Here is a 27,556-nt window from a genome sequence, read left to right on the forward strand (position 1 = left end):
CTGTCTCCTTGCAAGGGCCTACACAGCCCCACCACCCCACCCCAGCCCAAGGACCCCACAGAGCCTAACTGCCCCCCCCCCCAGCCACAGGCTCATGCTGTGGGTACTTAGACTTTATTATCCAGCCCAAGGGTTCCCAGAGCCTGCTGTCCTACCCCAGCCACAGGTCCGTGCGTGGGTACTTTATTGCCCAGTCTGTTCCAGGACAGCAGGGCCTGCATGGCCTCAGCTCCCCTGCTTGAGCATGCTGCAGACCTGCTCCAGCACATGGCACATGCCCTGATCCTTTGGGGTCCTGCTGGCCAAGGATATCTGTAATAGCAGGACTGGGGTCAGGCTCTGCCCTTGACAGGTATCCCCTACCCCCCTAGGGCTACAAGCCAAGTAAGGCCCTGCCAGGGTGAATGGGTTCAGTACTCGGTAGGCCTGGGCTACCAAGACTTTGGTTCTGTAAGAAATTTCTTTGGTTAGGATTTGAGAGCAGGGTCTTGACTGTGTAGCCCAGGCCAACCTAGAACAAGACACACACACTCCACACACACATGTGCACGCCTTTGGGTGCTGGTTGACAGTGTGTACCCCACTGAACCTCACAGTCTAAGCGACGACGTACAGTGCAGAGCACCCTCCTGGGTGAACTCCACACAAAAGGAGGGGACCTCAGGCCACATGCAGGAGTCAGTAGTTGGCAAAAGGGTTCACCTGGCCACCCAGGTCCTGTGACCTCCCTTCCCCAAGACTCTGGGAAGTGGTTTGTATTCCCCACAGGACCCAGGCTGCAGGGTTGCAGTCTCACCTTGAGCTTGTCCAGGTAGGTATGCTCTGGGCTCCAGGCCTCCTGGAACCTCACGAGGTCAGGGGCGCCCTTGTAGAACTCTGCCAGCAGCACCTACAGGGCAAGGGCAGCACATCTGGCTCCTGTCCATTCTTGGCTCTGCAGCTCTCCCTCAGTTGCCAGGAGGGGCTAGGTCCACGTCACCACAGTGCAGACCTGCCCTGGCTCTGGTCTAGCCTCCTCCCAAGAAGTCACACCCATGATCCCTCAGGGATGACAAAGTCATTAAAAGACAGCCACACATGCAGGTGTGTTGCAGGCACCTACATCTTAGCACTGAGGAAGCTGGAAGAATAATTGTAAGCTTGGGCTACATAGGAAGGCCATATCTCAAATAAAACAAGTGGACCACAGCCACGACAAATGGCTCACCATCTCTTGAAGGACATCACTGGTCAGGAAGGTGTCCTGGACATACGCCATCTCTACGTCCATAGGGATGCCATAATCACTAGGCCTTTGCTGCTAGGAGAAATGGGATCAGTCAGGGAGGCCTTGCCTGTGCCAGGGGCATCTAGGGTCTGAAGTTAAGGGATGTGGGAAGCCAGGGCATTACCCAGAAGGGCTTAAGACTAACCACTGAAATGCTACTGAGGCACAGCTGCTCAATACATCCCCGAACTAGATTCCCCTGCCTAAGACACATCACATTCTCCAGCCTCCAAACATCTGCCCAGCTACGACCCTACTGTGCCCACTCACATCCACGCCCCTCAATTTGTCATCTTCTGGCTTACCCACCTCAGGGGGAGGCATCACCCAGAAAGGACAGATCTTGGACTCAGGGCCTGGGTTGCCAGAATAGTAGGGGGCTGTGGGGACAAAGATAGAGACTGGGGACTCAGTGGTCCTGGCAGGGTGTCCCCCAACCCTGTGCCCAGCTGGGGGCCTCACAGCACAGCAGGGCCAGGCAGGGCTGGAAACCATTGCTGGAGCCTTGCAGTCTCAGCTGGTACTCCATCTGTGCGTCGATGTCCTGCAGGGAGGGCACTGCGGGGCTGTGTGGGTGACTGTGGTACCAGCCCACCAGGGATAGGCCTCGAAGGAATAGCACCTGGTGGATCTGGAGGCAGAGAAGCTAGGGTTGGGGTGGGGACCACCAGAGCCTTGAGCTGCCCAGAGTCTCACACAAAGGCAGTTAAGGGGCTTCCCCCTCCCCTCAACTATGGCAGGAAGTATGATTAACGAATACATCTGGGGCAGGAGACAGTTCAGTGCGTAAGAGTGCTGGCTGCTTTTGCAGAGAACCACAGTTCAGTTCCCAGCACAGGCTGCTCACAACTGCCTGTAACTCTGGTTCAAAGAATCAGATGCCCTCTTCTGGCCTCACTACATACACACACCTTTTTTTTCTTTTTCCTTTTTTCTTTTTGTTTTTTGAGACAGGGTTTCTCTGTAGCTTTGAAGCCTGTCCTGGAACTAGCTCTTGTAGACCAGGTTGGCCTCAAACTCACAGAGACCTGCCTGCCTCTGCTTCCCGACTGCTGGGATTAAAGGTGTGCACCACCGCTGCCTGGCTTTTTTTTTTTTCTAATTTAAATAAGTACATCTAGCTGGCTGGGTGGTGGTGGTGGTGGTGGTGCACGCCTTTAATCCCAGCACTCGGGAGGCAGAAGCAAGGTAATCTCTGAGTTCGAGGCCAGCCTATTCTACAGAGCAAGTTGCAGGACAGCCAGGGCTACATAGAGAAACCCTGTCTCAGCCTATTCTACAGAGCAAGTTGCAGGACAGCCAGGGCTACATAGAGAAACCCTGTCTCAAAAACAAAAACAAAAAAAATTCCATTTACACATAGCAACAGGCCTATCTTCCCAGTACTCACAAGGTACAGCAGGAGGATGCCTCATTCTAGACCAGCCTGGGCTATACAGCAAAAGCCCTTCCTTGCCATGTAAAGTGCCAAGCCAGCATTTCCACCCCAGACATGGCCACTGTCCTGGCCACCAGGACAACTAGCCCCACCCAACAAGCCCTCACCTCCTCCTCAACAGTGGCCGCCGTATCAGCGTCCCCCAGCCGACTCCTGCAGGGGAAGGCTCTCAGCACGGTCAGCACTGTGGGGGTACCCAACAAGAAGCTGTCAGTCCTGTCCAGACGAGCCCTCGTCCACCCGGTCCCAGTACGCACTCTGATTGTTGATATCCCAGCGACCACCAAGGTAGCCCACGACCTCACTCCGAGTCAGGTGACAGTGGAAGTCCTGGGAACGAAGGGGGGGAACAGACTGCACTTCCTGTGTCAATGTAGGAGCCAGCTCAGCCTCCTGTGTGCGTTTATCAAGCACCTGCCACTAACCTAGGGATGGCACTCACTGATGAGCGCCTGGCGTGTGAAAGCACCAAAGGGAAAATGAGCTCCTATTACTTTCTAATAGCAAGCACTTAGTGAGTACCCATTGTATATCATATCCCTGACTCCTCCGTGCCCCCACCCAGGCCAGCGAGTTCCTTGACGTGGAGGGTGACCAGGCACAGTGGCTTTAGTCACTTACCATGAGGAACAGCACGTTACTGGAAACGGCCACGTTGAATGGCTGGAACTTGTTGATGGCAGCAAAGGATGTTACTTCTACCAGAGTGTGGGGGTTCCTGGAGTGGCGGGAAGGGTGCCAGGGCTTCAGGGAGTCAGGCTCTTCCCAACCCTACTGTCTCCTGAGGCCTTCCAGCAGCTGAGGCCCTGCCAGATCTTAGCCTCGTGACACCAGGGAAGCCAGGACCAGGGCAGAGGGGGCAACTGACCTGGCAGAGTCACGACTGCCCAACATGCAGTAACGCACTGGCACCTGGACCTTGTCCACACGCTTGCCCAAGGGTGTGGCCTCTGGGGAGAGGGATGAGAGAGAAGTCAGTGTGAACCCTCCCTTCCATTCTCTTTGCAAAGAAGCAAGGATGTCCAAGAAATAAGAGGAAGTGGGGCCAGCAAGATGGCTCAGTAGGTCTTACAACCAGGCCTGATGACCTAAGTTTGATCACCAGAACCCACATGGTAATAGAAGGGACCCAAGTCCTGAAAGGTGTCCTCTAACACATACCCTTGACCCCAGCTCTCAGGAAGCAGACATCTCTGTGAGTTCCAGGCCAGCCAGGCAGAGAGTGAAATCAGGCCTAAGAAACATCAAAGCCAGCTTCTGACATCACAGTCCCCTCCTCTCCGGCCTCTCACCTGGCTCAGAGGAGACCTTCCCAGGCGGTCTGCGGCCTTTGTCCTCTGCTGAGACCCCCGCCAGCACATCTTCTTCATCCTCCTCCAGTAACAGCTCCTCCTCCTCCCCTTCGCTGGTGGGACTCTGGTGGAGTGGGGGTATAACGGCAGTAAGATCACTCACACCCCCAAGTACTCTCTAGAGTCCAGGTCTGAGCTCGAGATGTCATTGCCTTGAGTGACCACCAGGGGGTGATGGTGAGCAGATGAGCCCAAGGTGCAGCTCCCTCTGCCCATAGCATTTCATGGCTCCCACCCCGTTTAGGATCAAAGCTGAAGTCCTTCCTCCAGCCGAGGAGGCCCTGCTGGCCCTGTCTGTCCTTCCCTGCCTCCCTCCTTCCTTGAGATTTGTTTCTACAACACGCAAGGCCGTGTCCTACCCCAGAGCCTTTGCACACCTCCTCCAACAGCGCACCACGGGTAGTCACCTCATCTGCAGCAGCTACTGGCATATGCAGCTGGTGTCGGCGGAGCCAGGCAGCCTTGTACTTGTCGAGTTTCTGGCCCTTATACTTGACCGACGCCCAGCCACAGCCGGACTTCTTGGCCGGGTTGACGAGCTTCTTACAGTGTGTCGCCCAGGCGCTGGGTGAGTTAAAGACCTGTCCAGTTTCCTGCCACAGGATCCTGCCATCCGGCTGCAGGTCCCCAATGAACTTCCTGCCCTGCAGGGAGAGAGAGGGCTGGGACACGCCCACTCCCAGAGATTCCTGACTCTATGCTCCCTGAGGCTTGGCGTCCATGTTCTTCTAGGGCTCACAAGAGGCATTTTTCTAGGAACACCATCTGTCACACCAGTACAGCACCCCGGCACTCAATACCCAGCTTTGAAGTTAAGCAACAGCAGCCAGACCCGACATAGCAAGGCAGGACTATCAGCCCAGATACTGGGGAGGCTGAGACAGAAAGACCACAAGTACAAAGCTTTCCAGGAACACTTTATAAGGCACTTCTACTCAGAAGTAGAACTCCTGCCTAGAATCCCCCAGTGATGGAGTAGGGGCGTAGTCAGGGGTGGAGCCCCACCTAGAATCTCTGAGGGGGGGGCGTGGCTCAGGTTCCATTTTTGGCACCACAAAGAAAGTTTTTTGCGTGATCGTTTTAAACAATACTCAGTACACATATTCATAGAGGATCTGGGAAGGAAGACCTCATTTTACTGATGGGGAAGCTGCTATCACACAATTGGTTTTCCATACACCCAGATGGCTGTGGTTACGGTTACGGCATTGTGAGAATCAGACTCTGGGCTTCAGTTTCCCGTTACGCATGAGCAGCGGAAGACATGAACAGTCTCTGGGGGTCGCTCACCAGGTAGTAGATAGATAGCACCCCTTCGCCGGGCTCCAGCAGCTCGTCTTTGAGCAGCACCCGCAGCGTGACCGCGCGCCTCGTGAGCGCGCCCCCCAGGATCAGCCCAGGCCCAACCGTGCTGCCTCCAATACCACTGAGGCTGCCGCTGCGCGCTCCGCTGCCCGCCCCACGCTCGGGGTCCTCGGCCTCCGCGTCGTCCTCATCCTCTTCCGGCGCTTCATCGGCCACGGCCGCGGGGGACGGAGGCTCGGGAGCTGCAACGAGACAGCGACGGGCTGCAGAGATCGCAGCCCTCTGCCTTGTCCCCGCCCGCACAGAGCGTCCTACCTGCCATGGCTGCCCTGTCTCGGCACAACCTCCTCCGGGTAACCGGGCTCCGCCCCGCGCGGAGACGCCGCAGCCCATTGGTCACCGGGGGGATGGGCGGAGAGGTTTGGCCCCACTGAGGGGTGGAGGAGACACCAAGCTCCTGGGTTGTGCTCCGATTGAAGCTGGAGGGCTCCGGGGCAGTTGGGGAAGCTGAGGCAGGAGGTCTGGACGAGGACTCAGGCCCAGGACACTCCCTTCAGGGACTAGAGAGGCCACCAACTACCAGGTTGCAGCCTTGAGCCCTGGGCACAGTAGCGAATCAGCCTACTAGAAAGAGATGGGAATCTCAGATTTCCAGCCCGCCCTCGCGCGGGAAAGGAAATGGCGGGGAGTTACTTTAGGGAAACTGAGACCCGATGGTGCTGTTGACCTGGAGGAAAAAATTGATACCCAGGACCCCTACATTCAGGGGATTACACGCCCCACCTGAGGCCGCCGCCGCTGCTGGGCTGTATCTCGGGGCTAGGGCGCACTCGCCCCTACCCAGCGATGTGGGAAATTGAGTCCCGCGGCCAGAGCACTAGATAGGTTCGGCGCCCTTGGTGATTGGGAGCTGGGGAGAACCAGCTTTGTAAGAAATGTAGGGCCGCGATGGGAAGGCTCCCTGCGGGTGGATCGAAAGTCCTGGGTCAGGATCAGTTTCAGCATCTACAGTGTTAACTCAACAATTTACAGCCGTCACGTCATCCAATCACCAGGTGCCCCCAGCATCCAATTAACTACAAGGGATGGTTTCCATCCAGCCAATCGGCGCCTAGGTGGAGTCAGGGGCGGGAAGGGGCGGGTTTTGCTGACCGCGCGCCAGGCCCAAGGCCTTTGTGCCCCTCCCGTCAGAAACCTTTGCCCCCAATCCCGGGAGGTCTGAAAATCTGGGAAGGGGACCAAGCAGAGTGGCAGGTGGGATTGTCGTCCCACTGGGGAAAGATAGCGCAGGACGCTCTGTAAGGGTCTAAGGAAAGAGAATCCTTCTTTCTCCTTAGCCCCATCTCAGCTCGGCAGAGACCAGGCTAGCCTTGGTTCACCTCCTCCCACTGTGCTCAATAGGCAAGTCTAACCACCTCCTGGCAGGCAAAGCCTTGAGTGACGGAGGGTCCATGTTCTGGACACTGGCCATTTTCATGGGACACTATGCACTCTACCCTCATCCCGTTTATCTTCTACCCAGTCTGGTCCTAGAGGAATCTTTCTTTTCTTTTCTTTCTTTCTTTCTTTCTTTCTTTCTTTCTTTCTTTCTTTCTTTCTTCCTTTCTTTCTTTTAAATATTTATTTATTTGTTATGTATACAATATTCTGTGTGTATGTCTGCAGGCCAGAAGAGGGCACCAGACCTCATTACAGATGGTTGTGAGCCACCATGTAGTTGTCAGGAATTGAACTCAGGACCTTTGGAAGAGCAGGCAATGCTCTTAAAACACTGAGCCATCCCTCCCGGAGGGATCTTTCTATACCGTAACTACATCTCACACCTCACCACAACAATCCATGGCTCCCTAGTCATTTTTCTTTTCCTTCCTCTATTTTTTCAAGTTCTGAGATAGGATCTCATACCTGGCCTGGAACTCAGTATGTAGCCCAGGTGAGCCTCACACTTGCAATAATTCTCCTGCCTCAGGCTCCCTTGTGCTGAAATCACAGGTTTGCATCATCACACCCAGCTCCCCTGTGGTCTTAGACAATTTGAAGCAACCACTGTGTCTTGACAATGTACAAAAAGTCCTCTAAAGATAACAGTGACAGATAGATAAAGGAATGCCACGCTGCCCATAGCAACTATCTATGGTCCCCATCACTACCCTTTATTACCTGTGTAAAGTCCAGGCGCTGTGGCGAAGGACTGCGGGAAATGAATGCATAAACTGTCTGGTTTTCTTTTTTGAAAACAGCATAAGCTACTTACAGAACTGGACTCAAGTTACTATGTAACTAAGACTGCCCTTAAACTGGTGATGCTCTGGCCTTTATCTCCCAACTTTCAGGAAGACGGGAGTGTACCACCATACCTGGCTGAATTTATAATTATATACTGGTTGAATGCATTGTAATTGATCTTAGAGCCTTGTATTCAAAGGAGTCAGGTTCACTAACTGACACAAGGCCTCTCTCTACTAGTAGCAGAGCCCCTGCCTAGAATCTCCCAGTGAGGAGCTGAGGGCGTGGTCAGGGAGGAGCCTCGCCTAGAATCTCACAGAGAAGGCCTGGGTGCAACTCCATGGTACAGTGTTCACCTGGCAGGCACAAAGGCCCTGGTTTGCATCTGCAGCAAAAGGAAGAAAACAGTGAGAGAGTTGCAGGAGAGAAATGATTGGCTTGTTATAATCCTTCAGATCAGCAGTGAGAGTCAAGCCTGGTGGCCCACATCCATCATCATAGCGCTTGAGAGGCTGGGGCAGAAAGTGCTGGAGCTAAAAGTCAGCTAAGGGGGCTGGAGAAATGGCTCAGCGGTTAAGAGCCCTTCCATAGGTTCTGAGTTCAATTCCCAGTAACCACATGGTAGCTCACAACCGTATGGGATGGGATCAGATTCCATCTTCTGTTGTACATGAAGACAGAGACTTCAAACATAAAACACATAAGTAAATAAATCTTTTTTTTTAAAAGTCATCTTGAGGCTGGGCAGTGGTGGCACACACCTTTAATCCCATCACTTGGGAGGCAGAGGCAGGCGGATCTCTGTGAGTTTGAGGCCAGCTTGGTCTACAGAGTGAGTTCCAGGACAGGCTCCAAAGCTACAGAGAAACCCTGTCTTGAAAAACCAAAAAAAAGGGGGCTGGAGAGATGGCTCAGCGGTTAAGAGCATTGCCTGCTCTTCCAAAGGTCCTGAGTTCAATTCCCAGCAACCACATGGTGGCTCACAACCATCTGTAATGAGGTCTGGTGCCCTCTTCTGGACTACAGGCATACATGCAGACAGAATATTGTATACATGATAAAATAAATAAATATTTAAAAAAAAAAAAAAAAAAAAAAAAAAAAAAAAAAGAAAAAAAAAAAAAGAAAAACCAAAAAAAAAAAAAAAAAAAAAAAAAGTCAGCTTGGGCTGTGTATCTAGACAACAAACAACCAAACCAGAAAAACTCAGAACATGGTGGTGCAGGCTAGTGGAGTAAGAAGGCTCAGGAGTTCAAGGTCATCCTCAGGTCAGTAGCTGGGCCAGCCTGGACTATGTGACCGCGGCTCAACAAATCAAATGAGAGAAAACTAAAACCAATAACTAACATGCTTAGCTGTAAGTCTGATGAAGAGTAATCAGGACACACGGGCTGGGAATGATTGCAGTTGTTGATGTGTCTCAGTGGGGAAGGGAGCTTGCCACCAAGCCTGATGACCCACATTTAGTCCCCAGGACCCACGTAATGGACACTCCTTCGAGCTGTGCTCTGACCTCCACACACATACACACAGTGAATGTAATAAAAAGTTAAACCGATGATCTAAGTTGAGAAAGTCCCCTCCCCGTCAGACCCCCTGGCTAAGGACTTGTCTTACGGATACTGGCAAAGCTTGTCTGATGATCCAGGAACATGGGTGTTACACTCAGCGACATTCCCGAGCATGCTGTTATGTGCCTGCAGTATGCTTCTGTTTTCCCTGTGATCACCTCCCAGCCACCTTCCTCAACACAGTCCCTTCACTAGGGACAGGAGCCCAGAGCTGCCGGGATTTCCCCAGGATCCAGCCCCCGCCCGCCCAGCCCTGCCAGGGAGGGAGGTGACGGCTGACTGAGTTGAGGAAACTCCCCAGGAACCTGTTTATTCGCTTCCTGGCCAGGCTGGGATTCCTACTGGAAGGAAGGGGACCTGGGCTGGACATGGCCTCAGCCCTGAGCCCACCCAAGGGCCCCAAGCCCAAAGGCGTGCCACCTTCACACTACTATGAGAGCTTCCTAGAGAAAAAGGGAGCCTGCGACCAGGTATGGAGGGTGGGAAGTCAGTGCTGAGCGGCCCTGGAATCCACACAGCCTGACTGAGGGCCTGGCAGGGGGTGGTTGATGGTGGAGGAGCCTGGTGGAGCAAGGTACAAGCTGCTGGCTGTGGAAAGCTCCGGCTAGCTGTCCATCTCTGAGTCTCTTTCCACATTCTGCCCTTTGATTACATGTCTCTCTGCCTGCATGCCTGTCCATCTGTCTGTCTACCTTCCTGCCTGGCTGCCCTACTGCCTAGCTGTTGGTCTCTTGATCTGTCCAGCTGCTGTTCAATCTCTCTACCTGTCTCTCTTTCCATTCTCTGCATAGAAACAAGGCTAGAGACTTCCTCCAGGAAATAAGGTCTCCTTTGATTCCTGGGCCAACCCCTCCCCGCTCAGAAGTAACCCCATGAACTTGAGGTTCTGGGCTAAGGTCACCATGGCAGGTGGCATGTGAACTGGTGACAACTGGTCAACTGTCAATTCAAAGCAACCGGGAGGGTTGTTTTAAGGCAGGTTTTCAGGATTATGACCCCCAAAGGCTTGAAACTTGAAGAAATCCTTCTGCCTCAGCTTTTCAAGTGTTGGGATGACGGTGTGCTCTGCCACCATGCCCAGCCCATATGTATTTCTGCTGGATGCACCCGTCTGTTTTCCCTAATTACTGCTCAGACTACGTCTCTTGGTTCCTCTTGTCCACATCCCATATGTATCCAGATAAACCGCAACCAGCAAGTCCTTTACATCATGCACTCAAATGATGGACGGATGGATGGGTGGATGGGTGGGTGGGTGGATCGATGGATGGGTGGGTGGGTGGATCGATGGCTGGGTGGCTGGCTGGCTGGCTGGGTGGCTGGGTGGATAGATGGATGGGTGCATGGATAGGTGAGTTGGTAGGTGGATATGGGAGTAGATAGATGTGTATATACATGGAAAACCATTAATCCAGTTAAGTCAGCTAACTACCCCAGCACACATCTCTTCACATTGTGGGGTGCCATGTCTCTCTATCCCATAGGAGTCCCCTTGTTTTCGTCTTTGTTAAATGCTGTTGATGGAGCCCAGACTCACTCCCGTGCTAGACAAATGCCACTAGCTGTACTGCAGACCATAGTCTTGGATGACAAGAGATGCCTAGGCTGGACAATGGGCAGGGAAGACCTCTGTGAACATGTACTTTTACGGGCTGAGGCTCAGTGCATTCCCTGCTCACCCAGGGTGATGGGGTCCTAGGTTCCATCCCTCCTAGTATGACAGAAACTGGCTATGATGGTGCATGCCCCTGACCCCAGCTCAGAAGGTGGAGACAGGAGGACGAAGAGTTCAAGGCCATCCTGGGCTAGACAAAACTAGCTAACTAACTAAGTTAATTAATTAAATAACTAAATAAATGAATGAAATATAACCTTTACTGAAAATGGGTAGCTTTGTAGTGAGAAGAATCCACAGGCACAAGAACAGCCACTTCAAACCTGCAGCAGGAGGGAATATACCAGGCACATGCAACTTTACCCCCTGGGTCCTTTCTCCTTTCTTCTCTGTCCCCAGGATTACAGGAAGTTCTGGGCAGGCCTCCAGGGTTTAGCCATCTGCTTCTACAACAGTAATCGGGACTTTCAGGTGAGAGCGGGGGTGTGGGCTCAGGGCCTGATGAATGAATGAATACCTAGGTGGGTGGACATCTGAGATTACACCATGGGGGGGCATCATCCTGGGGACTGAGAGAGCCATAGACCTGGTGCTCACACACTCGTGTTCCTCTGGGCCAGGCCCTGGAGAAGCTGGACCTGAGGCTGTTTTCAAAGATCAAAGATGAGTCTCCATGGGGAAGCTCAAGGGATACCAACTCTCACTTCAGCCTGGTACTCCGGGACCAGGAGGTCAAATTCAAGGTATGTCAGGAGAAAGGAGAGACCCCTCAATTGAGTCCAGCATTCAGAATAAAAATACGGAGTCAGCTGGGCAGTGGTGGCACACACCTTTAATCCCAGCATTTGGGAGGCAGAGACGGGCAAATCTCTATGAGTTCGAGGCCAGCCTGGTCTACAGAGCAAGTTCCAGCACAGGCTCCAAAACTACAGAAAAACCCTGTCTTAAAAAACAAACAAACAAACAAACAAAAACATAAAAGGGTGCTGGAGTGATGGCTCAGCGGTTAAGAGGACTGGTTGCTCTTCCAGAAGTCCTGAGTTCAATTCCCAGCAACCACATGGTGGCTCACAACCATCTATAATGAGATCTGGTGCTCTCTTCTGGCCTGCAGGCATACATAGAGACAGAACACTATATACATAATAAATATATAAATCTTTAAAAAAGAAAAGAAAAACAAGAAACAAACAAAAAACCAAAGGAGTCTCATGAAGTCTTACTCTGAGTTCCTCACATTCTACAAGTCTCTGGACTTTCCCTGGCTTGAGATGCCTTTGAAAGAAGCTGGTCAGCATAGGACACAGCTGTGCAAAGACCCCCCAGATAGGGGACACAGCTGGGGCAGAAGGAGCCCTTAACCCACTTTCCCAAGGAACATATCCATCTTATTTAATGTAACTCTTTCCCCCTCTCTAGGTGGAGAGCCTGGAGTCTCGTGAGATGTGGAAAGGATTTATCTTGACTGTGGTGGAGGTAAAGTGACTCTACTTCTCTGGTAACTTTTGTTGTTGTTGTTGTTGTTGTTTGTTGTTGTTGTTGTTGTCTTCTCAGACAGGGTTTCTCTGTATAGCCCTGACTGTCCTGGAACTCACTCTGTAGACCAGGCTGGACTGCAACTCAGAGATCCGCCTGCATCTGCCTCCCAAGTGCTGGGATCAGAGGCGTGCAGCACCACAGTCCAGCTAGTTTTATTTTATTTATTTATTTGTTTTTTTAAAAGATTTATTTATTTATTATGTACACTGTGTTCAGCCTCCATGTATGCCTGCAGGCCAGAAGAGGGCACCAGATCTCATTACAGATGGTTGTGAGCCACCATGTGGTTGGTGGGATTTGAACTCAGGACCTCTGGAAGAGCAGTCAGTGCTCTTAACCTCTGAGCCATCTCTCCAGCCCCTAGTTTTATTTTTAAAATTATTTTATTTTTAGATACTTTATTTGTCTGTGAGTGTGCGTGTATGTGCAGTGCCCTCGGAGGCCAGAAGAGGGTCTCGAATCCCAAGAACAGGAGTTACAGGAGTTTGCGAGCTGACCAAGTAGTGGGTCTTGGGACAGAGCTCCAGTTCTATTTTTGAAACAGGGTCTCGTGTAGCCCAGGTTGGCTTGCAACTCTCTCTGTAGCCGAGGATGACCTCGAACTCCTGTCTTCCCACCTTCTCCTCTCTCCCAAGTTCTGGGGCGGGAGACCGACAGATGTACGTTACCGCAGAGTTTAAAATCACATTTTTCTCTTTGGCTCCTGGTTAGGCCTAAGAATTGCCCAGCACTTGGAGCGAGGTTTTAGCACCTTCCGAGTCCGCCTTAGCGTCTGTTTGGTGTGTGTGTGGGTGTCCTGCATTTGTATGCGCGTTAGCGATGGGCCCAGAGGGACTCCTTCCTGGCCCCACAAGCTGGCCTGACTTTACCTTTTCTTTTCGGTACCCACCTATGTGTTCTCGGCCTTCAGCTCCGTGTCCCTTCTAACCTGACCCTGCTGCCCGGACACCTGTACATGATGGCCGAGGTTCTGGACAAAGAGAAGGCGAGGCGAGCAGCTGAGGTGCCCTGGTGAGGGGCCTGTGTCTCTGGGGGCGGGGCTGTGGTCTAGGAGGGGCGAGGCAGTGCCTCACTTTGGAAGGGGTGGCGCCTGGGTCTAGTTGAGGCTGGGTCTCTGGGAGGGCGGGGTCTGTATCTCGGGGTGGGGCCTGGGTGGAGCCGCAGGTCCCCTGAGGCAAGGTCCAAGCTTGCCTGCAGGACTCTTAGCATCTCTTTCGTGTGCGCTCGCTCAGGTGTTTCCTGCAGGTGAGCCGGCTGGAGGCGCAGCTGCTTCTCGAGCGCTACCCCGAGTGCGGAAACCTGCTGCTGCGGCCTGGAGGGGACGGCAAAGACGGTGTGTCTGTCACTACCCGGCAGATACTCAACGGGTGCGCATGTGGGGCTCTGAGCCCAGGGTGGGCAGAGTCATTTGGGTGCAGGAGCCAGAGCAGAAGGCTTGGTAGCCAGAGGATGCTGGGACACTCTCTGGGGAAGGGTGTGAGGCTATGACCAGGGGTGAACTTCCGGGGGCGGGGTCATGCCTAGGGACGGGGTCTTCTGGGGTGTGGTCATAACTGGGCAGGCTTACGGTCGGAACAACGACTAAAGGCGCGGTCTTGGCGTGGGTCTCATAGGCGCATGGTCTCCTGGGGTGGGAAGTGTGGCATCCCAGCTAGCCAGTTGCGACTCTTGCAGGTCGCCAGTGATCAAGCACTACAAGGTGAAGCGGGAGGGTCCCAAATATGTGATCGACGTGGAAGACCCGGTGAGCTTTGGGGTGTCCTGGGTTCTGGGATCCTTCCCCCTTCCCTGCCTGACCGCCGTCTCTCGCCCCAGTTTTCCTGCCCCTCACTGGATGCTGTGGTCAACTATTTCGTGACATACACGAAGAGGGCATTGGTACCCTTCCTGATGGAGGAGGACTATGAGAAGGTTCTAGGTGTGCGATGTGGGGCAGCCAGGCTTGGACGGGGACACGCTGTGGAGCGCTAGCTCCGGGCCTCCACGCTGCCTCCAGACTGCCCGCTCTCTCTGTTCCAGGCTTCGTGGACTCAGATCGGGAGAACGGCGAGAGTGTATGGGCTGTGTCCTCCTCCCGGGGTTCAGGTAACTCCCCTTCCCCGTGATCTCTGCAACCCAAAGGTTCTGTTTCTTTGTTTTGTTTTTTGAGACTTGGTTTCTTTGTATAGCCTTGGGTTTCCTGGAACTCATTCTGTAGAACCTGGTTTTGAATTCACCTGCTTCTTCTTCCTCAGTGCTGTAGCTGTTTGTTGAGATAGGGTCTCACTCTATAGATGGGGCTAACCTTGAACTCAAGAAAGCCATCTGCCTCTGCCTCCCAAGTGCAAGGATCAAAGTGTGCCACCCACATGCTTTGCTTTTTTCATAGGCTTTCACATAGCCAAGGGCTCAAGTGACTAGCACCCACCATTACACTAGGGTCCAAAGGATTTTATTATCGTTAGTATCATCATCATCATCATCATTCTTTTTTTGAGATTCTATCATGTGACTATGTAGTCCAGGCTGTCCAGGAACTGAAAAAGATCCATTTACCTGCCTCTGCCTCCTGAGTGCTGGAACTAATGGCCCAGCTCCAAAGGATTTTATTAATAGAGATGGGTAAAGCAGAGGATCAGCCACCTTGGAGAGACGTGGGAAGGATCTGGGCAGGGAGTGGATGCTGGGTCTCCTTTACCAAGTGAAAGGAAGAGGCAGCATGCCTCGCAGAGGTCTGAGGGGAATGTAGCATGGTCCTCGAGCCCAGCCCTGAGCCACACATACACACATACTGCTCCCCGCTGAGTGTGTGCACGTCAGAGGCTCATATATGCCTCTGTATACACATATACACACATGCATGTATCTGTGCACCTGTCTGAAGCCACAATCCCACATGCATCCCAATTTGCAGACACATTGTGATTGACAGATGAGCACACAGGGATACTTATCTCTGCAGTATACCTTAGGAGTTTGTACCACAGAGGCCCTGACAGTGACTGTTTCCCATCAGGCCCTGCCCCCCTTGCTAATGTCTCGAAGCCACTCCCACCTGTGCCTGTGTCTGTGTCCAGTCAGGAGGACAGGCTACCTCCACTACCTCCCATGCCTCAGCTATCGGACCAGGATGAGAACTATGTGACCCCCATTGAAGACTCCCCAGCAGCTGAGTACGTGAATCAAGATGGTAAGCCAGGCAGCAGACACTGGAGCTGGGAGGAACGGTTGTTGGTGGCACCCTGTGACATCTCTCTCTTGCAGTGTCTTCCTCTAGTCATCCAGTCCCCTCAAAGCCCAAGAAGCCAGCGAAGCTCCCAGCAAAACCCCCAAAGCCACCAATCGTGCCCAAACCAGGTAGGGCTCCAACCCCCGATTTCTCCTTTCCTTGCTGACAGGTGGCCTTAGACCTCATCTGCATCTTTCTGCAGATCTCAAAGCCATTACCAGTGTCTGGGCCAGGAAGCCAGGTGGCAGCTCACCCCAGGATCCCTTCCTTCTGACAAGTAAGGAGACTGTGGGGGCCTGGATGCATGGTCCAGGGTGCTCTAGCTGAAGTCTGGGTTCCTTCCCACCAGGGCTGGGGGACATCACGGCTGAGCTGGAAGAGAAACTGCAGAAGAGGAGAGCACTGGAACACTGACCCAGGCCCCCAGGGACCAGTGGGCTATCTCGGGACACAACAGACCTCCACCAGCTCTGTCCTCACTGAGGGGACTGGACATGCCCAGCGCAGTGAAGAATCCTGTCCTCCAAACAGTGAAGCACGGAAGAGCCCTGGGAGATCTGAGGCTAGCCTGAGTCATAAAGTGATTTCCATGGCAGCCTTGGCTACAGAGTGAGACCTTGTTTAATAAAGCAAAAAACAAGAACTTCATGTGACTGCAAGGTTTGTGTCTAGCATGGCCTCTAAGATTGGGGTTTGTTGAGTATTTGTCCCAAGCCGGCACACCTGACACCAATCCACAAGGAATGCCCATTTCACAGCTAAGAAATGCAAGGTGCCCTGTCTCTAAGAACCAGCACAGCAGGCGGGCAGTGGCGGCGCACGCCTTTAATCCCAGCACTCAGGACTCAGGAGGCAGAGGCAGGGGGTTCTCTGTGAGTTCAAGGCCAGCCTGGTCTACAAGAGCTAGTTCCAGGGTAGGCTCCAAAGCTACAGAGAAACCCTGTCTCTATGTCTCTAAAAACCAAAAAAAAAAAAAAAAAGGAACCAGCACAGTAGTGTGGCTAGTGTTTTATCTTTATTATGAAGTGAGGTGATAAGGGGACCCTGAGGCCCCATTCCAGAGTTAAGGCTCCAAGCAGCAGGTAGGTGGAAATGCCGGCTGAAGTGCCCCGGCTAGCAGGTGGCCCCAGCCTAGGTGAGGCTGGTGTTGGAACTGCTGGTGGCACTACCCCGCTTCTGTAGGCAGCGCACAGTGCTGGGGACCTGCAGGCCTGTAGTCACCTGGAAGCTTCCACACCACACCTGGGGAGAGTGAGAAACAGGGAGGCTCAGCCAGGACACAGCATTCAGAGACACCTGGGCCCACCCCCTCCTACCTCTTCACATCCCCTTCCCCTCAGCCCACCCACTCCCACCACAGTCAGTGGCTCACAGTGAAGGCTGGAAGCAGGGGCTGTGTGAACTTGGCTTTGAAGGTGTGCAGGAGCTGTTTGGTGCGGGCATTGTAGAAAGACAGGAGGCCTGGGGTGAGGGGGGCAGGGGGACAGGTGTCAGGACAGGGTGAGGACCAGGGAGGAGCCGGGGCATTGGGGCCAAGGAGGGGAAAGTGGTGGCACCTTGGTGGAAGTCGCAGTGTACGCCCAGGCAATCGGGCACAGGGCTGTCCAGCACTTTGATCTTGTTGGCGTGCTTAGCGGTGAAGCTGGCCTGCAGCCAGTTGTTGGCATGCAGACACCAGGACGCGGCTGTCTTGCCCAGCTGCTCAAAGCGGCCCAGGCTGCGGTAAGCTACACCCAGGCCAAAGGCCTTGCTGTCCGGTTCAAAGCGCACCTCCCAATAGTGCTCCCCACCATCAATCAGCGTGTCCCCTGAGGCACAGGGACAGGGAGGGGGTAGGCTGGGGCCATGGCTGGGCACCTTCTATGCCCACACCCCCCAGGCGCTCTGTGTTCCTGCTCACAATCTGCCCCCAGCTCCCCAGTTCCCTTCATCTCCCATCCTTACCCAGCACCGTGTAAGACTCAGCTGTGAAGCGGTCCCGTCCCCCACGACCTGAAGACATCCTCTTGGGAGATGGAATCCCTCTGTGGATAGCAGGGAAGCTCAGCTCAGGTTTCACCTTTTCCTGGTCCATGCCAGCCCTTGTAAATGTGCTCGCCATTTTCCTCAGCTGGAAGATGCCTAACCAACTGAGCTAACTGGGCAGATGCTGCAAAAAACCCTCTTATTCCTCTATCAGAACCTTTGCTATCATTCACTTTTCTACCAGGAAGCTGTCATACCCCCAGGCTCCTCCCTCCACCCCAGTCCTAACAAAACTGGCCATGGTGAGGTGAGACTCAGGGACCAGAGGACATGGGCTACCTGGCTGGGGAATTGACAGGGGACGCTGTCCGGCCCTTGCCCTCTTTCTCTCGAGCCTTGATATCTTGGACCTTCCCGCCCATGGCGTCCCACTCGACGGAGAGGTCCTCTACTCGCAGGTTCTGGTGAGATGTGGACCCGTCCAGGCGGAACATGAATGCTGGGGCCAGGGAGATGAGTGGGGGGGTCACAGAGATGGGAAACCCAGATAGACACAGAGACCAGACAGGCAGCTTAGGGAGACGGACGGGGGGCGGTACAGGGAGACGCAGGACAGGAAGGTTGGGGGAGCTGACCAAGGGCCAGAAGAACCAGGTGAAAGGGCTGTAATCTAAATGTCTCTGGGGTTGAGAGTCGTTTTTAAGTTGATCTCTCTCCCTGTGCTTCCACAGAGGGCAGACCCCAGAGAAAGAACATGGCTAGAGGAGCTTCTGAAGACGATATACAAGAGCCACTGTGGGAGACTACAGATTCAGTTTTATGACTATGTTCTGTCCCCGACTCTACAGAGGATAGGAGGGAGGGACAGAGAGAGACAGGAAGATTACCTCATTCATCCACATTCGCAGTCCCAGCTCCTGGGAGGCTGAGGTTGGGGGACTGTGACTTCCAGCCCAGCCCGGACTATTCGTGAGACCCTGATTCCCAGCACCCACGCGGTACCTTGCGACTCTAACCCCAGCTCTCTGCCTGTTCTCCCTGCCCTCCACGGGCACTATGCAGTTGTACTGCACTGACATACATGCAGAAAAATTCACAAAATAGCCACCTAAAAGATTTTAACTGGCTGGGCGGTGGTGGCCTATCTTTAATCCCAACACTGGGGAGGCAGAGGCAAGCGGATCTGTGAGTTCAAGGCCAGTCCCGGTCTACACAGCAAGTTCCAGGACAGGGTCCAAAGCTACAGAGAAACCCTGTCTCAAAACAAAAACAAAAATTAACTGAAGGCAGGTGGGCCCTAAGGTGAACTGCCACAAGACTCCCTGGGTCCTAATTCCTAGAGACCATGTTAAAAGCAAGGCATACACGTTGGTGACATCTGTAACTCAGCACAGGGCATCCTTAGGGCTCGGGTCGGTCAGGTAGACATGCCTGAGAAATGGCTCCTGATGATGGTTTGTACAAGCACAAACCCCTGCATGCGCACACACACATAAATACATGTAAAATAAAACTGAAGCCACAGATCACCCTTATAAATAGAAATAAAAAAGTCCAGAAGAGTTCAGGATATTCGAGCAAAGACAGGAGACAGCCACTGCAGACTAAGGGTGAGCTCCCTGGCAGCCAGAGCAACAACATCACCCCATTCCAAGACCCAGGGTTCCCAGGATAACAGGATGGGTGGGAGATACCGAGTCAGGAAGGGGTGGAAGGCAGTCACCTGGAGTCTCTAAGGTCACCGGTTCAGAGAATTCACCAGCCACCGCCTTGTTACAAGCCTTTACACGGAAGTTCATGTATTTCATGTCAAATTTGAGACCTAGAAGGGAAGAGAAGATGTAAGATCACAAGGGCCCCACCGCAGTCTGCCAGTCTATCTGTGTCTCATCTAAGTTTTAATTTTATGTATGTGGGTGTTTTGCCCACCTGTGTGCCTGTGCACCACCTGTGTGCAGTGCCTGTGGAGGCAAGAAAGGGGCATCAGGTCCCCTGGAGCTGGAGTTACAGGTGGTCATGAGCCATCGTGTGGGTACTGGGAACCGAATCCGGATCCTTTGCAAGAGCAGCCAGTGTTCTAACCACTGAGCTGCCTCTCAGGCTTCTTGGTTACCAGTGCTGATGTGGGCCTGCCTGCTCCACCCTCGTTTCCTGTCCGTGGCCTATATGCTCATCCCTCTGCGTAATGTCTTTTTCCACTCAGGGTACCAAGCCCCATGCCCAGCCCAGTCTTATATGCCTATCAGCCTCCTATTGGTTCCCCGGCTGCTATGGCAAACTAGCCACTGCCTGTTCTAGCACCACAACCCTGTGCGCCAGAACTTTCCGTTGCTCACCAAGAGAGCTCAGGTCTGGAACACAAGCTCCATCTGACTTGTCTGGCTTTGAAACAGAGTTTCACTGTACAGCCTAGGCTGGTCTCAAACTCAGAGATCCGCCTGCCTCTGCCTCCCTAGTTCTGGGATTAAAGATGTGCATAAACCTCTCCATTTCTGTTTCTTTTTTTACTTTTTAAACTTACTTATTTATTATGTATACAGTATTCTTTCTGCATGACAGAAGAGGGAACCTGATCGAATTACAGATGGTTGTGAGCCACCATGTGGTTGCTGGGAATTATAAACCCAGGTCCTCTGGAAGAGCAGCCATCTCTCCAGCCCCCTGTTTCTTTTTTATATGACAAGTGTCATATAGTCCAGGCTGACCTTGAACTCCTGATCCTCCTGCCTTCACCTCCCCAGTGCTGAGAAGACAGGTGTGCACCAACTGGGGGTAGAACCCATGGCTTCCTCCCTGCCGAATGAACACTCCGGCACCCGAGCCAAGCCTCCCCTTCACTTCTTTGGTTTAGAGTTGAACTGTAGCTATTCCACAAGCTGCCCCCCGTGGGAAGGCAGGAGCCTTCACTGTGCCTATGTGTCTGTGATTATCCCCAGATAAAAGGCACAATAAAACCAGTAAAAGGAAGAGAGAGGCCTGGGGTACGAATACCGGGACATATGAAAAAAAGGGCAGGTTTGTTTTGATTTCTGTACAGAGAGGAAATTTGATTTCTGTACTAGGTTCTGGGGCTCTGGCACTGGCTGGCATGGCCATCCCCCTGCAATTAGCATGTTCATTATTAACCATGAATGCTAATTACAGATAACTAGCAGGCTGGTGATTATAGGCCGAGAACTGAGAGTTAGGGAGGAAAATCAGGGGTTCCCAGCTCTGAAAGGCTTTGTGGACTCATTAGGGCCTTGACGACTGATTCCTGCCTCCTGAGCCTCCTCCTCCCCACCATGCGGATGCCTAAATGGTCTCACTTCTTCTAATTACCCAGAAACTCCCTGAACATCTGAGGGGTCCCCCTGAATGTCAGGACCAGGAGTTCACTGCTCGCTAGTGAGCGAAGGGCTGAGGAAATGTTTGGTGGGTAAAGTGGCAAGACTGTGAGAACTGAATCCAGTCACCCAGCAAAGGGCTGGGCATCAGGCATGCACACTGCAACCCCGAGGAGGAGACAGGATTCCCGGGTCTTAAAAGTCAGACAGCCTAGTTATCTGTGAGCTCCGGGTGGGGAGACACTGAGGGCGATGGCCAACGCTGACCTCTGACCTCCACATAGGCACACACAGCTAGAATGAAGGACCAGCAGCTGGATGGTAGAGTTGCAGAGAAGGTTAAGGGAGCATTCCTCCTGTGCCTCAGTTTCCTCTGTTTCCAAATGGCTTTGAGAACCAGTGCTTCACACGGGACAAACCTATCTACCATGCCTTCTGTTCTGCTGACAGCTCTGATGGGCTAGCTCCACCAGCCTGATCTCAGACTCCAGGAGTTGCAGGAAGCCAGGAGTAGCAATACCTTGGGCTGCCAGGAAGGAGATGGGCAGTTAAGCTGAGATGGGACAGCTCCTCAAACGCAAGTGCTCCCTTCTTGCCTCGGTGTGGTCCCTCTACCTACAGATGAGAGTGTTCCTTCACCTGTCAGGGACCGCTTCCTCTCCTGCCTGGGAGCAGTCCTTCCTGTTGAGGAGTGCTCCTTCTCCTGCCTATGAGTGTTCTTTTGCCTTTCAGGGAGTACTCCTTCAGTTGCCTGAGAACGTCCCCTGCTTGTAAATGCTCCTCACTTACCCCGGAATGTAACCCCACATGGCCGAGAGGGTCATCAGGCAATGCCCCCCCCACCTGCCCATCCATGCTCACTGAGGGGTGCTCCCCCACCTGTCAAGGTGTGCTCAGTGTGCCGAAGGCCCTCGACGACCATCCAGGGGTGATCTTCCTTGAGGCGGGGTGGACCCTCGAAATTGGTCTTACGGTACTCCAGCACATAGTGGTCAATCTTGCTGTCCTCATCGGGCATGCGCCACACCAGCGTCACACAGTTATCAGCCACCAGGGACTCCGCCAGGTCAATGACGGGGGCACTTGGCACTACCAGGGCCCGGGAAGAAGGTCAGTGTCTGAGCCCCTAGAGGAACTGGGACCTCCTGGGGTCAGAGTGGAGCTCTCTCTGTTCCTTCCAGGTAATTACCATTTGAAGCTTTTCCAGAATTTCCTACCAACCGGAGGTGTGGCTTTCTTTGGGACTCTACCCCACAGTAGCCCTCCACAGACTTTCAGTTCCCTAGAAGGTGAGGTCTCCTGGGATCTCCAGGGCAGGGATCTCCCAGGCCACCGGGAGTCAAAGACACAGAGCCAAGGTATCCATGGTATCCACAGAGCCAAGGTATGCATGGTTGGGGCTTGGTTAGAGCCCACCCCAAAGACAACCCTGGCCAATGTGAGGGCCTGACCCACCCCTGCATGGGTGGGACTTGACTAGGCCCCAACCTCTGTGTGTGTCTTCCTGTTTCCACACTAGTCCCCTATGTATGCGGGGTGGGGGGGGAGGTTGGGGGTTGTGAGACTTCCACGCTGTGTGTTTATGGCCCATTCTCTGTCCCTCCCAGAGTCTTGGACCCCCAGACAGGTCCCCATCTCACCAGGTAGGAACTTAAGGGTCTGGAGCATTTGCCGTTCCTGTGCGAAGTCCACCATAAGGTGACTCATATTGTCGCTGACCTTGGCTTTGAGTGACAATCGGAAGGCAGGGGCCATGGTCACACTGCAGGGAGGGAGGGAGGAGCGATCCAATGGCAGCTTTGTAGCAGAGGGACATCTGGGGACCCCGATTCTGTTTTCCTGTGTAGTGCTCAGGGGCCTGGCCTCCCCGCAGTGGGTGTCCCCACACAGGCAGGACTCTGGGGCAGGGACCTGACTCAGCATCTTACCCATCTTTGATTTGCTTGGCGGCCTAGAAAAGGACAAAGCAGAAATCAAAGGTCTGTGCCTCTATAGCAGGGAGACTGAGGCATGGCAAAGATCTCTGCCAGGAGGCAGAAGCCGAACTGCCTCCTTCCAGGCTGTGTGTCAAAGGGACAGTGAGTCTAAGTCTCCTCTCTGTGCCCAGCTTACACAGCAGGCACGCTTACTTATTTTTAGTTTTAAAATGACGTTTATTTCCATGTGTGCACACGTGTATGGAGGTCAAGGGACCACCTTCAGGAGGTGGTTCTCCCCTTCCACCATGTGGGGTTGAGGATTGAACTCAGGCTGTCAGGCTTGGCTGCAAGCCCCTTTACCCCCAGAGCCACCTCGCCAGCTCGAGTCAGCACATTTAAGAAACCAAAATATAGACTGCCCGGCTTAAGAGAAATCCGAGAAAAAGAGAATGAATATTCCACAAAGCAAAAGCTCATGCTGAGCAAGACTGACATACTCGCCACTGGGTGGGATGAAATCATACTATTTACTCTCTGAGTCAAATCGTTTTGCTCTTTTTGACAGGGTTTCATTTAGCCCAGGCTGGCCTGGAACTCACTGAACAGATGAGGCTGACTTGGACCATCCTCCCAATCACTAGGGTGACAGGTATGCACCACCACACTAGGTCTATATGGTGTGGGGGGATGGGACCCAGGGCCTGGTGCATGCTGGGTAAGCACTCTACTCACAATGCCGCAGCCCTTCCCTGAGAAGTCTCAGAGACATATTCATGTTTTGTGCCTCATGGCACTATCTAAATAAAATGACCTGTGAGCCGGCAAGAGGCTCGACGAGTAAAGACGCTTGCCTGATTCGCATGTGAGGAGGGTGGGACTGCTGTGGGCTGCGCACACTCCTCCCACACACAAATAAATATGTGTGATAAAAATGAGCAAAACTAACCGGACAGTGGTGGCACACGTCTTTTATCCCAGCACTCAGCAGGAAGAGGCAGGTGGATCTCTGTGAGTTCAAGGCCAGCCTGGTCTACAGAGTGAGTTCCAGGACAGCCAGGGCTACACAGAGAAACCCTGTCTCAAAAAAACCAAACCAAAACTGTACACAGAGCATTTGACCCAGGGACCCTATGGGTCCTCTCACTGACACCCACCTGAGGGAAATCCTCGCTGTCTGCGACCTGCAGGGTCTGGTTGGCTGTCTCCAGGAGCTCCTCAGAGCTCTCCAGGGCCCGAGTGCAGGCGGCTAGCTGGTTCTGTGGGTAGCAAGCAACGGGGACAGATTCTTCAACCACCACAAACCCACCCAGAGCTCCGCTTCCCGCAGGACCCGCAGCCTAACAGGGCTCCAGGTGGGAAGAGCAGACTGAACTTTTGAGTGCTGGCTGAGCCAGGCGGGCCCAGATTCACACCTGAGTCCCCCAGACCCCTTGGTAATCACAGGTGGGAAGGTGGGATCCTGAGAAGGGAGGATGAAGTTTGGGTACAATGTGAGAGACTCCAGCTTGGAGCTGCAGAGTCCAGGGGAGTCATGGGAGGTGTCTGAGTGGGAGTGTTACCATGGTTCTGGGGGGACCAGTGGAAAGAACTGGGCAATCACAAGGAGGTGTTGGTGCGGAGAAGGGTCAGGAGGGAACCAGAGGCTGTGGAGGAAAGGAGGGTGGGAGGGAAGGAGGGAGGGGGTACATGCTCACACCTGTAGCTCATAAGTGCGGCTGGCCCTGTCCTGCTTGATCTTCATCAGCATGGATTCCTTCAGCTCTTCCAGCACTGATGTGAGGGACTGGAACTCGGCTTCCAAGTCCTCCTGCACTTTGGCTGAGTTTGCCTGCATGGGAAGAGGCCACCATGAGCCGGGTGCAGTGCCACATGCCTTTAATCCCAGTACTCAGAAGGCAGAGGTGGGTGGATCTCAGTGAGTTCAAGGCCAACCTGGTCTACAGAGTGAGTTCCAGAACAGCCTGGGCTACACAGAGAAACCCTGTCTCAAGGGGGAACAAAAAGCAAGGGCCATGCAGATGGGAGACTGAATTGAAACGTGGGAGATACCTCCCAGCCTCTCCCTGCACCCCTCCACCTGAGCCTGCAGAACTGATTTCTCCACTCACCTCTACATTCAGCAGCATCTGCTTCAGGGAGTAGATGAAGGTCTGCGTCTCCTCGTTCTTCATGGCCAGGGTGGTGATGATTTTTCTTAGTGCTTCCTGAGGAACAGAGGAACATGGCAGTGGGCTGACTGAGTGCTGCCCTCCAGGAACGCAGGCCTGGGGTGAGGATGAACCCTTGTTATGTGGTCTGAGCACTGAGCTGATATGAGCTTGGTTTGACGGTGTGTGCACTTGTGTGTGTGCATGCACACGTGTATGGACGCCAAGTATCAATGTGGGTTATCTCCCTCTCTCATTCTCCACCTACTATTTGAGGGACGGTCTCTCACTGAGCCTGGGTTAGGATAGCTGCCATCAAGTCCCCAGGGATCCTCCTGTGTCCCCGTCCCCAGGAATGGGGTTACAGTGTATGCAGCTGCACTAACTTCTTACGTGGACACTGGGGACTTGAACTCAGGTTCGTATGTTTGCTTGCACAGCACTTTACTCACTGATCTACCTCCCCAGGGTCTCACTGTGTAGCCCAGGCTAACCTGGAACTCACATCAACCTCTTGCTGCTGGAATAACCTCCCGAGGCTGGGATAACAGGCGTGCACCACCCACACCCCAGGTCAATATCTGCATCTTGAAAGTTGAAGGTGAGCTGCAGTGAGAGGGTAGCCTGGGCAAGGTAAGGCTAGCCTGGGGTAAAGGACTATATGGAGAAACAAATTTCTTCTGGGTGAGGTGCAATAGGCGTGGGTCAGGATAGCCTGGGAAGTGGATGGAGTTCACCTGGGCAGCCCGAAGGTCTCATTTGTGAAGTGTGGGACTTGGTGAGGGGGATCCCCAGAGCAAGTGGAGGACGAGGGCTCCTGCTCCCGGCTTCCACCCAGGGTCGGGGACTGGGAACTGCGGAGCTGGGGACAGTGACCTGTGGAGTGGGGACCCAGCTAAGCCCAGGCTAGGATGATGAGAAGCTGAGTTGGGGGTGGGGTAGTTGGGGGTTGCATGTTAACCCGAGCCGCTGTGCTGGCGGCCCGTGAGGGGGAGGGGCGCTGCGGCATCACCTGGTCCCCTCCCCGTGCCCGCTCCGCGCATCCCTCCCGGTCCTACCCTCTGGTCCTCCATAGTTGCAGCCCTGGGTCGCCCCGACCCCGCCTTAGGGTCCCCCTCAGCTGGTTCTCCAAACACTCTAGCCTCCGTGGCCGCAGCCGGCAACCAATTAGCCCTCCGCGCCCTCGCCGCCTCCGCCGCCGCGCCCCTGGTCAGCGCTCCATCACTGAATGCATTACGCATGCTCCCGCGACAGGCGCTGCTGGGAAATGTAGTTCGGAGTTGGGAGTTGCTCTCCTCCAGAGCCTGGGTATCAGACCGTGAGATACCAGGAGGGATGAGAGAGCGACCAGGCAGAAGTCAGGTTATCTGGCTTTGACCTCAGGTCCTGTCTTGTGACCTCGGGACCACCCCTTATTCACTCCCACACCGTCCCCATTTGCTACTCAAATTGGCACCCAAACTGCTCTGAGAACTGTCATTGCTTGCTTGTACAACCAACCAGCGTTCAGCATTATGGTGACACAGTGAACAAGCTCCTATACGTTCCACAAAGCCCCAGATTATAACTAACCCCTCCCCGCGAAACCTCTCTACCAGCCCTTGACATCAGACTAGACATATTTATTATGTTCACCTCGCCCCGCTGTCAACCGGGCAGCATTTGGGGCTTTGGACGCCCTAGGGTCTTGCAAGCACAACTTTTCTGCGCAGGGCAGTGCTCTCCTTGCGGTTCAGAACAATTCTAGGAAGCACCCAGTGAGAAAGTAGGTCACCTAGTGGCTTGGTCTGAGACTCTGAACTCTACTGCACTGACCACTGACCTCAGAGGGGCCCTGAGTCTGGAGACTGATGGACTCCGGTCCCCAACTTTGCCTAGGCCTTGGAGGGGTACCAGAAACTGTTAGAGACAGAACTGGCCTCAACAGGCTGAGCCAGCTTTGTTTGCCCCATACAGGGGGCCCACGGGGTTAGTTGACATAGATGGGCTTGGGGGCAGCTGCGTATACATAGTCCACCAGGAAGTCACCAATGTCCTGTGGCTTGGCTGAGAACAGGGGTCTGGTTTTTGCTATCAGAGCAGCAGCTCTCTCTCTCTCTCTCTCTCTCTCTCTCTCTCTCTCTCTCTCTCTCTCTCCCAGATGGGCCTCGAACTCACAGAGATTCCATTCCCCCTGCCTCTGCCTCCTGGGATTAAAGGAGTGTGCCACCACACCTGCCACACAATGCCTGTGATAAACCAAAGTCACTTGTCCGGCGGTGGTGGTGCACACCTTTAATCCCAGCACTTGGGAAGATCTCTGTGAGTTCAAGACCAGCCTGGTCTACAGAGAAAGTTCCAGGGCAGGTCCAAAGCTACAGAGAAACCCTGTCTCAGAAAAAAACAAAACAGAAAACAAAGTCATCACAGAAATCCTCTAACAGGGCCTGTGCCTGAGCCGGTGTGAGGCCTGGGCCTCATGCCCAGCCCTGCAACAGGGAAGGACTTAGGGACCTAGGAACTGAGGCAGAGGGATCTTGCTGTATTAACTGGCTTTTGAGAAGTGTCACGTTGACCAGTCTGGTCTCATGCTCCCTGTGTAGCCAAGGTTGCCCTTGAACTCTTGCTTCTCCTGCCTTCACCTCTCCATCTCTGGTTTGTCCAGGCCTTGCACATGGGCAAGTGCTCGGCTCACTGAG

The 27,556-nt window shown here is 53.6% G+C and overlaps 3 protein-coding genes across 7 annotated transcripts; 1 reads left to right on the plus strand and 2 right to left on the minus strand.

Annotated features, from left to right (window-relative positions):
* Positions 1 to 98: 98 nt before the first annotated feature.
* Mpnd (MPN domain containing) lies at positions 99 to 5,948 on the minus strand. Of its 4 annotated transcripts, none has more exons than XM_087909289.1 (13): positions 5,678 to 5,942; positions 5,482 to 5,604; positions 4,465 to 4,701; positions 3,998 to 4,121; positions 3,574 to 3,655; positions 3,327 to 3,423; positions 2,963 to 3,035; positions 2,813 to 2,889; positions 1,730 to 1,898; positions 1,577 to 1,647; positions 1,208 to 1,300; positions 797 to 889; positions 99 to 312 (listed from the first exon to the last, which is right to left on the minus strand). In XM_087909289.1, exons 1-13 carry the CDS (start codon positions 5,753 to 5,755, stop codon positions 226 to 228), a joined length of 1,404 nt encoding a protein of 467 aa, XP_087765415.1. In that variant the 5' UTR covers positions 5,756 to 5,942; the 3' UTR covers positions 99 to 225. The 4 variants fall into 4 exon arrangements, with proteins under 4 accessions (XP_087765415.1, XP_085548511.2, XP_087765413.1 ...); XM_085692385.2 differs by having other exon boundaries at positions 5,348 to 5,604; positions 5,678 to 5,939; XM_087909287.1 differs by having other exon boundaries at positions 5,348 to 5,948.
* Positions 5,949 to 9,434: 3,486 nt separating this feature from the next.
* Stap2 (signal transducing adaptor family member 2) lies at positions 9,435 to 16,169 on the plus strand. 2 transcript variants are annotated; one of them, XM_048427517.3, is made up of 13 exons: positions 9,452 to 9,629; positions 11,174 to 11,245; positions 11,395 to 11,517; positions 12,194 to 12,250; positions 13,224 to 13,324; positions 13,546 to 13,680; positions 13,988 to 14,057; positions 14,129 to 14,231; positions 14,333 to 14,398; positions 15,309 to 15,482; positions 15,557 to 15,649; positions 15,724 to 15,798; positions 15,871 to 16,169. In XM_048427517.3, the coding sequence occupies exons 1-13, from the start codon at positions 9,528 to 9,530 to the stop codon at positions 15,933 to 15,935; spliced, it is 1,236 nt and encodes a 411-aa protein (XP_048283474.1). In that variant the 5' UTR covers positions 9,452 to 9,527; the 3' UTR covers positions 15,936 to 16,169. The 2 variants fall into 2 exon arrangements, with proteins under 2 accessions (XP_048283475.1, XP_048283474.1); XM_048427518.3 differs by lacking the exon at positions 15,557 to 15,649 and having other exon boundaries at positions 9,435 to 9,629; positions 15,691 to 15,798.
* A 348-nt stretch (positions 16,170 to 16,517) lies between these two features.
* Positions 16,518 to 26,095, minus strand: Fsd1 (fibronectin type III and SPRY domain containing 1). The gene is made up of 13 exons (XM_048427483.3): positions 25,937 to 26,095; positions 24,840 to 24,935; positions 24,428 to 24,559; positions 23,886 to 23,987; positions 22,741 to 22,763; positions 22,453 to 22,574; positions 21,692 to 21,901; positions 19,210 to 19,308; positions 17,826 to 17,985; positions 17,466 to 17,545; positions 17,078 to 17,329; positions 16,894 to 16,982; positions 16,518 to 16,763 (listed from the first exon to the last, which is right to left on the minus strand). The coding sequence occupies exons 1-13, from the start codon at positions 25,949 to 25,951 to the stop codon at positions 16,653 to 16,655; spliced, it is 1,491 nt and encodes a 496-aa protein (XP_048283440.3). The 5' UTR covers positions 25,952 to 26,095; the 3' UTR covers positions 16,518 to 16,652.
* Between the last annotated feature and the right edge of the window lie 1,461 nt (positions 26,096 to 27,556).

This window comes from Myodes glareolus, chromosome 8, assembly GCF_982192425.1.
Source record: "Myodes glareolus chromosome 8, mMyoGla1.1, whole genome shotgun sequence".
Taxonomy (NCBI): domain Eukaryota; kingdom Metazoa; phylum Chordata; class Mammalia; order Rodentia; family Cricetidae; genus Myodes; species Myodes glareolus.